Raw genomic sequence first — 12387 nt, forward strand, 5'->3', positions numbered from 1 at the left:
GGTTGGGGAGAGAAGGTGGGAGAGAGAAGGGTGGAGAGAGGAGGGGGAGAGAGGAGGGGGAGAGAGGAGGGGGGAGAGGGGAGGGGGAGAGGGGAGGTGGGGAGAGGAGGGAGGGAGAGGAGGAGGGGAGAGGAGGAGGTGAGAGGAGTGAGGGGAGAGGAGGGAGGGGAGAGGGGGAGATGAGCGAGATAGAGGGGGAGATAGAGGGGGGAGATAGAGAGGGGAGAGATAGAGGGGGATGAGATAGAGATGGGGAGAGAGACAGAGACAGAGAGATACAGAGAGAAGAAGATACAGAGAGAGATAGAGAGAGATACACCCATGTCAAACCTCTTCCAACATCAAACCATGACAACATGTCTAAAAGTTACTTAGAGAGTAACAGGAGGACATACATCACTGATGATCTTTGTTATCTCAGTTGCTCTCTTTATGTCTGGCCTGTTGAGCACTTCAGTGTATCTGTGAGTCTCTTGCACACCCTTCTTATAGGACACCTGTCAAACAAGCAAGCAACCACAAAACAGTTTTGCTTAAAATAAACCAACAAACCCGTCTGAAGTTTATAAATACTCTCTGAGTGACCTTATTAACTCAGCCATCAAATTCACCAGAACTCTGCCTAATTGATTCCCATGCAGGCCTGCTTGCCAGGGACTGTTTAGCAAGAGCCACACGCAGGTTAATACCAAAAGGGGGAAATTCAGAAGCATAAAATACAACATTAACACATTTATAAAGATGTGAAGGATGGGGCCAGGCTCTTTGCAGCGGTGTCCTGTGACTGAACAAGGGGCAATGGGTACAAACTGGAATACAGGAAGTTCCAGCTCCACAGGAGGTTGATGCAGCACTGCCCAGAGAGGTTGTGGAGTCTCCTTCTCCAGAGACTTTCAAGACCCATGTGGATGTGCTCCTGTGTGACCTGCCCCAGGTGATCCTGCTTTGGCAGGAGGGTTGGACTTGATGATGGCCAGAGACCCATTCCAACCCCTAACATTCTATGATTCTATGGTTCTACAAAGTGGTTTTGCTTAGAAGAATAGCAGAAAATGAAATCATTACAGAAGACACAAATACCAGCTTTTATCATCACATTTTAAAGGACTTCTAAAACTACAGCTTTTTTATTTCCCCCTATGCTATACCCTGTTTTAATACAAACAGCCTTCCCCCTGAGCCCTGCAGCCATGCTGAGCAGAAACTCTCTTTCCACCTCAGGGGAAGTCTTTCTCAGTAACAGGCAGCCCTGGAGCAGGTATGTAATTTAATGACACAACTCCACCTCAGCATCCTTCCACTCCCCACAGCTCTGCTCATCTGCTCCTTTACACCATCATGGGAACGAGCAGGCTGAGCGTTCCAGCATGTGGAGTACAAGACTGATTCTCCCTGAAGGGAGGTTGTAGCCAGGTGGGGGTTGGTCTCTTCTCCCAGGCAACCACCCACAGAACAAGAGGACACAGTCTCAGGCTGTGCCAGGGGAAGTTTTAGGCTGGAGGTGAGGAGAAAGTTCTTCACTGAGAGAGTTGTTAGCCATTGGAATGTGCTGCCCAGGGAGGTGGTGGAGTCCCCATCCCTGGAGGTGTTCAAGAGGGGACTGGACGTGGCACTTGGTGCCATGGTTTAGTCATGAGGTCTGTGGTGACAGCTTGGACTTGATGATCTTTGAGGTCTCTTCCAACCTTGGTGATTCTGTGATTCTATCTCCTGAAGTCCCTTCCAGCCCCTCACATCCTGTGAGCCTGTGAACCTCTGCACCTAGCTCTTATGACCAACGCAAAGCTTCACCCCGGGTACAAAGCAACAAATTGCTAACCTCCAATAGGCTTTGCACAAATGTTAAGGAGAGAAGAAGATTTTTTTTTTTCAATTCACTTCTGGGGCAAATATTTTACAGGCAACAGGAAAGTTAATTTGGCCTCCATATGGCTTCAGCTAAGCAGACAAGTTAAATAGGCTCCACTGTTGGCTGCTTGCCCACAGATAGATCTCCTAATTTTTAATCCCCAGTGAGTGACACAGCAGGGCAATCACTGGCAAAATCAAAACTAACTAAATAAGCTGGATTATACCAGAGCCCAAAGTATCACCCAGCAAGCAAACAGAAACAGATTCCTGCAGCTGGTTCAAAGCGCTGGAAGTTTGCTTTTGGTCGAGGTTTAGATTTCCTCTGGTTCTGGTTTTTCAAGCAGTCTGACAACAGAGAAGCATTGGCAATTCAGGGCTCTCCACGACTTCAGTTAATTATATGCTGTTTGTCCTAATGACCACATGAGGTGAGGTGCAAAGCAACAAAGGCAGCAGAAACAGGTCTGTGAATAGCACCCTATCATCCATGCAAATTGCAAATTAAAGGCCAGCATATGGCCTCAAAATAGAGATTAGGAACGGGGTGGGGGAGGATGGAATTTAACAACAGAGAATCAAGAGCAGTGGTGATAAAGTTGAGGAAATGTGGTCACTTATTGCTCCCAAATGACATGATCATACAGGACGAGAAATAATGGATTGTGGTTAATTTCAGGGGGGGTGGGGGAACAAGACAGTGACAGTCCTTTATATTTCACCATTTCCAATTATATTAGATGCAAGGCCAATTGCTATAGCTTTCCCTGAGTGAATTATTACTCTTCCTGCACCTAAACCAGGATACCTATTACTTATGTCTGAGGGAAAGCCATCGAGCATTTTACAAATGTCTGCAATATATATCTGCTCCATTCTGCAGCTTGTCATACTCCAGTGAGAATAAAAATGTTATGCAGCAGAACAGTAGTTTGTCAGAGGTAGGCCAAAGAAAGAAAAAATATGTTTCCCATTTCCTGACTAACCTCAATCCCTGGATGCTGACCCTCTCCCATCGGGACAGTGTGCTGGCCTCTATTACACAGCTGCTATTCCGTTCCATCTCGTGATTTTTTTTTGGGGGGGGTGGTGGTTTATAGTGCTGTGTTAGAACAGTAAAAGCAGAGCTGTTCTGAGAGAGCAGGGAAACAGATGTGGGCAGGGAAAAAGCAACCAGCTTAGCCCGTGCACCCACGGGCACTGGGAAGTGGAGAAGCCTGTGAGAAAGGAGAAAGGTCGAGGGAGGGGATTCTCCCCCTCCACTCAGCTCTGGGGAGACCCCACCCGGAGTACTGCATCCAGTTCTGGAGCCCCTATTGCAAGAGGGATCTGGAGGTGCTGGAAGGTGTCCAGAGAAGGGCCACCAGGATGAGCAGAGGGCTGGAGCACCTCTCCTATGAAGAAAGACTGAAGGAGTTGGGGCTGTTCAGGCTGGGGAAGAGAAGGCTCCAAGGTGACCTAATTGTGGCCTTCCAGTATCTGAAGGGGGCTCCAAGAAGGCTGGGGAGGGACTGCTCAGGCTCTCAGGGAGTGATAGGACCAGGGGGAATGGAATGAAGCTGGAGGTGGGGAGATTCAGGCTGGAGGGGAGGAGGAAGTTCTTCCCCATGAGAGTGGTGAAGCCCCGGAATGGGTTGTCCAGGGAGGTGGTTGAGGCCCCGTCCCTGGAGGTGTTTAAGCGCAGGCTGGATGAGGCTGTGGCCAGGCTGATCTAGTGTGGGGTGTCCCTGCCCATGGCAGGGGGGTTGGAACTGGATGATCCTTGAGGTCCCTTCCAGCCCTGACTGATACTATGATACTATGAGATGTGTTTTCTCCTAAGCCCCCTATCAAGAGGCCCAAACCTTGACAAGAAATTCCCATACTCAAGTCTTCATTTCAAAGGGTAGTTCAGGCTCCAACGAAACCCATCTCAAAGGCTCAAGGACTGTTCCCTCTCTCCAGAACCACAGGTCTAGAAACATCTGCACAAATTTGCCTTTGTGTAGGAAAAAGTGAGTGGGATACTGAAGAGCAGCAGTGAAATTTCAGGCCTGCATGGAGAGTGGGCATGGTGGTGTTTGCTTGACTGTTGGACTTGATTATCTTAGAGTTCTTTCCCAACCTCCATGATTCTAGCTTCCAGCAGAGCAGTGGGAAATGCAAGCAAGAAAGAAGCAGGGATTGAGAAGCAAGAAACCTTCTACTGTCTCTAGTTTTGAGGCTATAAACAGTGCATGACTAATTACTAACTACATTTAAAGTGGGTTTCTATCCCAATCTGAAATTTCAACTAAAAACCCATGGTTAGATTGTTGAATACATTTAAAACCCAGTGACAACCTGACCAAAAGCCTTTCCTCCCCTTTAACCCCAAACGTGACTGCTCTCAATTGCCACTTGTGTTCACAAAGCATGGAAAATATTCAGGGCTTGCTCACCGTCCCTGGAAGGGTTTGAAAGACACAGAGAGGTGATGCTGAGGGACATGGCTTAGCACCAGACTTGGAAGAGCTAGAGACTGATTGGAGTTGGTAGGGTTGCTTAGCCTGGAGAAGAGGAGACTCAGGGGTGACCTTATTGCTCTCTACAGCTACCTTAAGGGAGGTTGTGGACAGGCGGATGTTGGTCTCTTCTCCCAGGCAGCCAGCACCAGAACAAGAGGACACAGTCTCAAGCTGCACCAGGGGAGGTTTAGGCTGGATGTTAGGAAGAAGTTTTACACAGAGAGAGTGATTGGCCATTGGAATGGGCTGCCTGGGGAGGTGGTGGAGTCGTCATCATTGAAGGTGTTCAGGAGGAGACTTGATGGGGTGCTTGGTTGCATGGTTCAGTTGTTGAGGTGGGTTGGACTGGTTGATGGGTTGGACACGATGATCTTGAAGGTCTCTTCCAACCTGGTTTATTCTATGTTTTCTACGTATTCTATATATAACTTGGAGGTCTTTTCTAACCAAAGTGAGTCTATGATTCTATGATAACTGGTGGACTAATTTTAATAGGGCCAAGCCTCCAGCTCTTAGGAAAAGGCATAAGGTTCACTGATGGTAAAGAGGCTGCTCTGGTGACTTCCAGCTGAGGGTTATGAAGATGCTTCACCTTTCCTGATGCTGCCAGTGCATTGGAATGCACTACAATGCTGCAAAGTGAAGAGATTTCTAACCATGCTGTAAAGCATCTCAGGTTGTCAGTCAACAAGCAGAAACTTCTACTACATGGTAGCTCAAGCTCACCTCAATTTAAAGGACTCAGACCCTGCCTGCAATCTTTTGTCTTCCCCTCCAATTCCAAAACCATTCCAAGTAATAAAGTCATAGATTTGTTAGGGTTGGAAGGGACCTCAAGGATCAGCTAGTTCCAACCCCCCTGCCATGGGCAGGGACACTTCACACTAGACCAGGGTGCTCACAGCCACATCCAGCCTGGCCTTAAATTACTAAAGTAGGCAGAAGCAGCTATAAACACATTTTGCCCTCCTGAGATGCAGACACAGAAGTCAGCAAGGAGCTAGGAACACCTCTCTGCCAGAGAATGTGGTTCTTGCTGTTCATCCCTGCTTAGCATTTCCCAAGAGCTCCAAGTCCACTAACTAATGGCCTGTCAGCTGTGTCTCTGCTCCCTGTTCTCTCATCTACACTTTGGGGTCCATCAGCACCAAGGAAATCACTTGCTGGTGACAATCATCATTGGCAACAGCTTTCCTGATCCCCACTCAAATGGTGCTGAAAACTGCTTCCCAGCCCATGCAGAAGAGACAAACACATCTCTGGCCCATTACAGATTGATGCAGTCATCCTTCCCAGTAATGGCCTTGAAAATTGATTGGTCCCAATTACATCAGGAGTAAACACATCATTTTCAGCACCGCTTGGAAGTGGTCCAGGGGGACCTACTGTTGACAACCACTGTCAGCAGAAAGTTAGGCATTGAAAGGTAATTTTTCTAATGCAGATGCTGAATGGAGAGCCAGGAGAAGCTTGGCTTTAACATGATCTGCATCAAAACAAACAACATTTTCTTATGCTATTGACTGTCTTTGAGGACATCAAGATCTGCCAACTTGGCCATATTAGAAAGAAGGTGAATTTCATGTGTGTAGACTGTGACCTCACAATATCATTAAAGTGAAAGAAAACAATGTTACTCCTAAGATACTGTGGATAATGTGTTGGTTTGCTATTCACAATGATGGGCCAGGTCATGGAACAGGCAAAACTGTGATCCACAGCTTTGAGCACCTTCTTCAAATGCTATCTGTGTGCAGCACATTGTGGCAAGAGTTCCTTTTGCTTTAGAAACCTCTCATGTCACAGGATCACAGGATGCTAGGGGTTGGAAGGCAGCTCTGGAGATCATCAACTCCATTCCCCCTGTCAGAGCAGGACCATACTACCTAGCATTGGTCACACAGGAACACATCCAGATGGGTCTAAAAAGTTTCCAGACATAATGACTCCACAACCTCTCTGGGCAGCCTGCTCCAGTGCTCTGTGACCCTTACAGTAAAGCTCTTCCTCATGTTGAGGTGAAACTTCCTGTGCTGTAGAATAGAACAGAATAGACCAGGGTGGAAGAGACCTTTGAGATCATCGAGTCCAACTTATCACCCAACACCATCTGATCAACTAAACCATGGCACCAAGCACTCCATCCAGTCTCTTCCTAAATACCTCCAATGGCCAATCTCTCTTTCTATGAAGAACTTCTTCCTAACATCTAGCATAAACCTCTCCTGGCACAGCCTGAGACTCTGTCCTCTTGTTCTGGTGCTGGTTGCCTGGCAGAAGAGACCAACCCCCACCTGGCTACAGCCTCCCTTCAGGGAGTTGTAGACAGCAAGAAGGTCTCCCCTGAGCCTCCTCTTCTCCAGGCAAAGCAACCCCAGCTCCCTCAGCCTCTCCTCACAGGGCTGTGCTCCAGACCCCTCCCCAGCTTTGTTGCCCTTCTCTGGACACCTTCCAGCAAGTCAACCTCCTTCCTAAACTGAGGGCCCAGAACTGGACACAGGACTCAAGGTGTGCACTAACCAGTGCTGAGTACAGGGCACAATGACTTCCTTGCTCCTGCTGGCCACACTATTCTTGATGCATGCCAGGATGCCATTGGCCATTGTAGTTCCCATCCACTGCCCCTGGTCCTATCCCAGGCCACAAGCATGTCATTTTGCTGTTCAATTACTCCCTCCATCCATGTGATCATCAGCTACAAGTAAGGCAAATCACTACTTTGTGACCTGATGGTTTTGTAAGGGCCAGCACTTAGCTTTGGTCCCAAGTTTGGAAACCTCTACAGGAGCTGAATGGCATCAGCCAAGCACAGAAATAAAGTAGGCTGCCTCAAAGATGCTGAGGGGATTGGAGCAACTCTTATGAGGAGAGGCTGAGACAGCTGGGGCTTCATTAGCCTGGAGAAGAACAGCCTGAGTGGGGATCTTCTCAATGCTAATCAATATCTGAAGAGTGGGAGCCAAGACAACAGAGCTGGGGTCTTTTCAGTGGTGCTCAGGCACAGGATAAGGGGCAGATGAACAAACTAGAACACAGAAGGTTTCACCTGAACTTAAGCAGAAACTTCTTCACTTTGAGGGTGCCAGAGCACTAGAGCAGATTGCCCAGAGAAGCTGTCGAGTCTCCTTCTCTGCAGACTTTCAAACCCCACCTGGATGTGTTCCTGTGCAACCTGCCCTGGGTGATCCTGCTTTGGCAGGGGGGTTGGACTCAATGATCTGTGGAGGTCTCTTCCAACCCCTACCATTCCATGATTCTGTGATGCTCCCAACTTCACTTTCCTCCAAAAGCCTTTGTGTTTGCCACAGTCACATCATTAAACATTGCCTTCAGAGAACACAAACACAATTTCCAGGGAGCAGTACCCTGGGTTGGATAAACAAGCATTATATGTAGCACTTCAATTGCTTTTCAGGCAGATTCCCTATCATTACAGAAGTCAGTTTTGTTCTTTTGAGAGCAATTTTCCTCAGTTTAAGTACAAAGAAGAGAAAGATGTTTTTCCTCTGCATGATCACATTGTGCAGGAGGTTTTACAGTATCTCCCTATTATGCAGCTTCAGCCCACACAAGCAGAGCACAGTAATGACATTCAAAGTGGTGTGAAGGCCTGCAGCTCCTGACAGAATCACAGGAGCACAGATCACAGGATGTTAGAGGTTGGAAGGGACCTCTGGAGATCTTCCAGGCCAACCCCCCTGCCAGAGCAGGAGCAGAGAATCCAGCACAGGTCACACAGGAACACATCCAGACAGGGCTGCAAAGGCTCCAGAGAAGGAGACTCCACAACCTCTCTGGGCAGCCTGCTCCAGGGCTCTGGGACCCTTAGAGTGAAGAAGTTCCTCCTCATGTTGAGGTGGAACCTCCTGTGCTGCAGTTTCCATCCATTGCTCCTTGTTCTGTCCCAGGGCACAGTGAGCAGAGGCTGTCCCTGTCCCTTCCTTCCCTACCCCCAGGCCTCAGCTATTGATAGACATTGATCAGATCCCCTCTCAGTCTTCTCCTCTCCAGACTGAACAGCCCCAGGGCTCTCAGCCTCTCCTCTCCAGGCAGTGCTCCAGTTCCTGCAGCATCCTTGTAGCCCTCCCTTGGACTCTCTCCAGCAGATCCCTGTCCCTCCTGAACTGGGGAGCCCAGAACTGGATGCAATATTCCAGGTGAGGTCTCAGCAGGGCAGAGTAGAGGGGGAGAAGAACCTCCCTGGCTCTGCTGGACACACTCCTCTGAATGCCCCCCAGGATCCCATTGGCCTTCTTGGCCCCCAGGGCACATTGCTGTCCCATGCAGAACTTGCTGTCCAGCAGCACTCCCAGGTCCTTCTCCTTGGGGCTGCTCTCCAGCAGGTCCCCTCCCAACCTGTGCTGCTGCAGTTTATTCTTCCTTCCCAGGGGCAGAACTCTGTACTTATCCTTGTAGAACATCATTAAGTTCCTCTCTGCCCAGCTCTCAGTCTGTCCAAGTCTCTCACAGCCTTCAGGCATCACATCCAAGCCTCCCAGCTTGGTATCCTCAGCAAACTTGTGAGCAGACTCTGTCTGTCTGTCCCCTCATCAATAGCATTGATGAAGATGTTGAACAGGACCAGACCCAGCACTGACCCCTGAGAGGTTCAAAATGTCAGCACCAACCTACTGGAAGTTGAACACAGTCTTAATTTTTCAAGGAAATGGCACATTTCACAGAGCTGGGTCTAAATGTCAGCCTTATTTTCAGGCTGAGCAAACAGTCTTAAACACATCCTAATCCTATTAGATGCAAACCCTTGCATGTAAATGCTGAGTCGAGCTGGCAGAGCAGTGTAGGTAAACAGGCATTCTGCTCCCGTAGGTATGCTGTACTGAGAGGTGGATAAAAGAGCTTTGTCCTTCTATTCCCCCAGTAGTTTCCCTCCTTTTTTATCCCCCTGCACTTTCCAAGCTGTGATTCTCCAAACAGCCTGCAATAGCTGGGGCCGACAGACGCTCCCCGTTTGGGATGCTCGCCGGTGCACGCCCTGCCTCAAAGACAAAAACTCGCTGGGCTCTTAATTAAACCTGCACTTAAAAGCCAAGGAATTCACAGCCCTTCACCACGGTGCCCCAACAATTCCCCACAGGAGATGAGGGGCTCTGCAGAACAATAACTACACTTGCATAACTTGCTCCTTGATGTGTGCTAAAGACGCGTTCCCGGCGCAGCGCGGCGCAGCTCCCCGGGAGCAACCAGAACCTGGTCTCAAAGAGATGAAACTAACTGGGGAGGGGTTTAGGGTGGGTATGGAGTTTGTTGGGAGTCTGTTTTGAAGGTTGTTTCAGGCTGGGAAGAATTTCCTTCCTATTTTTTTCACTGTTTTAAACATGCTGTTCCAAGCTCTCATTCCTCAAAACATCTTTTCCTCCTATCTTTGCCTTCATTTCCTTTCTTATTTCTTTTGCTCTTTTTTTTGCCTGCTTTAAGGGTGAAAGAAGATGAAACAACTGCATTTCATTTGCTCTCACATCTGTACCCTGCCCTCCCTTAATTCTGTTAGCAGGTGATGCACAGCTGTAGGAGGGGAGTGGGTTTTGCACCAGCCTGCTAATCCTCAGACCATGATGAAATTGATTCAAAAACTCATCTCATATTCCCTTCTGGTCCCACCACCTTCTCTCAGAGGGTTCTCAGCTCTCCTCCCTACACTACTGCATTCCTTAATACTCCACCATCATTCCTACTGCTAGGTGAAACAATTCTCTTGCTTATAGGGACAGAAGTTTGCATTCCCAGCTCCTACCCTCTGCCAATGTGACATCCTCACGCTTCCAACTGCAGAGACAGGCAGAGGCTGACAGGAAGAAGGAATTCTGTAATCAAGGCAGGTTGCAAATTACTGCTGGGAGTTCCAAGGCAGGTATTTCCCAGCAGAAGGAAAAGTTATTCTTCAAACATAATGCTTCCCTGAAGTTTTCCAGCAGCCTTTTAATCAGCAGCCAGCTGTCAAGATTCTGCACACACAGACATACATCTAACACTGACATTTAGTTTGCAGCCTACATAACCTACAAGGGTTTGTTACAGTGGCAGGAGGGAAGATAGGCTACATTGAAGAGAATTCAAAATGAACCTCCAACACTGTGTCCAGTTCTGGTGTCCCCAGCATAAGAATCACAGAATGTTAGGGGCTGGAAGGGACCTCGAGGGATCATCCAGTCCAACCCTCCTGCCAGAGCAGGGTCACCTATACCAGCTCACACAGCAACTCATCCAGGCAGGTCTTAAATATCTCCAGAGAGGGAGACTCCACAACCCCCCCTGGGCAGCCTGTGCCAGGGCTCTGTCTCCATCCCAAGGAAATAATTCTTCCTCCTGTTTCCATGGAACTTCCTATGCCTCAGACACAGAGCTGTTGGAGTGAGTCCAGAGGAGGCCACAAGGATGATCCAAGAGCTGGAGCGCCTGTGAGGACAGGCTGAAGGAGCTACAGCCTAGAGAAGAGAAGATTCCAAAGGGACCTTAGAGCTGCCTTCCCTGTACCTGAAAGGAACCTACAGGAAGGCTGCAGAAGGACTTTCCATAAGGATGTCTAGCAACAGGACAAGGGGGAATGGGTTTAAGCTGAGGGAGAGCAGGGTAAGACTGAAGCTGAGGAAGAAGTTCTTCAGTACAAGGGTGGTTGAGATTCTGGAATAGGCTGCCCAGAGTGGCTGTGAATGCACTGTCCCTGGAAGTGCTCAAGGCCAGGTTGGATAGGGCCTTGAGCAACCAGCTCTAGTGTAAAAGTGTCCCCTGCACATGGCAGGGAGTTTGGTGTAGATGTGTGAGGTCCCTTCCATCCTAAGCCATTCCATGAAGACCCAGGCTTTGCCTTCTGAACTGTTAGCAGCAGGAATGTGCTGCCCAGGGAGGTGGTGGAGTCGCCATCATTGGAGGTGTTTAGAAGGAGACTTGATGGGAGTGCTTGGTTGCATGGTTTAGTTGATTAGGTGTTGTTGGACATGATGATCTTGAAGGTCTCTTCCAACCTGGTTTATTCTATTGTACTATTCTATTCTATCTGAGGATACCATTGGCCCTCTTGGCCACAAGGGCACATTGCTGGCCCACGGATACTTTCCTGTCCACTATTACTCCAAGGTCTTTCTCCACGAAGTTGCTTCGCAGCCTGAAAACAAATGTGTGTTTGTTTCGTGCACACAGAGAGCTTTATACACTTCTGAAGCAGAGGCTAAGTGCAAGTGAATTCAGAGAACCTGCCTTTGTCATTTGATTTCCAAGTGGCAGCACTTAATAACATTTACTAACATCATAACATTTACTCCTAATAAACAACACCATAAACACACATTGCTTGTCACACAGCAGCAACCACAACAGCTGCTTCCCACTGCCATTTAGAGTAAAAGTCACACACCATTACTTGGGAGACTATTTCTCACACACACACATCATGTGCCAAATTACTTTGGTGCAAATAACATGGAAAAAAAAAACCCCAGCAGCTAATGAAATATGAAAATCTTCCCTGACCAGCTCATTGCATTTGGCTCTAATGGATGTACCCACACTAAACAAGCAGACTCGTTTCAGATGGGGCTCTACTTACATCACTCTGGTGTTTAGTGACTTCCATGGCATGCTTAATATCTGGGGGCTCCTTCATATGTGCATAATCTGAGGTTCCTTTCTCAGCAGCATGTTTTTGTGTGTAAAGAACCTGGAAAAGAGCGACATCAACAAATGGTTATAAAAATCTGAGGGCTGGGGGTCAGGAGGGAGGGGACAGGCTCTGCTCACTTGCACCCTGGGATAGGACAAGGGGTAATGGATGGAAACTGGGGTCAGAGTGGCTGGAGAGCGGCCAGGTAGAGAGGGACCTGGGGGTACTGGTCGATGATAGGCTAAACATGAGCCTGCAGTGTGCCCAGGCAGCCAGGAGGGCCAATGGCATCCTGGCCTGCATCAGGAACACTGTGGCCAGCAGCAGCAGGGAAGTCATTCTGCCCCTGTACACTGCACTGGTTAGGCCACACCTTGAGTCCTGTGTCCAGTTCTGGGCTCCTCAGTTTAGGAAGGAGGTTGACTTGCTGGAGGGTGT

General features: G+C 48.6%; 2 protein-coding genes across 3 annotated transcripts in view; both read right to left on the reverse strand.

The window, feature by feature from the left end:
- Positions 1 to 12387, reverse strand: part of LOC128898288 (LIM zinc-binding domain-containing Nebulette) — a 343259-nt gene that overhangs the window by 95237 nt on the left and 235635 nt on the right. The window lies entirely within an intron of this gene.
- Positions 1 to 12387, reverse strand: part of LOC104307956 (nebulette) — a 94252-nt gene that overhangs the window by 52604 nt on the left and 29261 nt on the right. For both annotated transcript variants that reach the window (XR_008462793.1, XM_054171208.1), the window contains exons 6-7: positions 11896 to 12006; positions 396 to 497 (exon numbers count right to left, since the gene is read on the reverse strand). Coding sequence is in view for 1 of the 2 variants with exons in the window: in XM_054171208.1 (XP_054027183.1) it covers positions 396 to 497; positions 11896 to 12006 (213 nt within the window). In the remaining variant the exon portion in view is untranslated. The remainder of the gene's footprint in view (positions 1 to 395; positions 498 to 11895; positions 12007 to 12387) is intronic.

The sequence above is a fragment of the Dryobates pubescens genome, chromosome 21 (assembly GCF_014839835.1).
Source record: "Dryobates pubescens isolate bDryPub1 chromosome 21, bDryPub1.pri, whole genome shotgun sequence".
NCBI lineage: Eukaryota > Metazoa > Chordata > Aves > Piciformes > Picidae > Dryobates > Dryobates pubescens.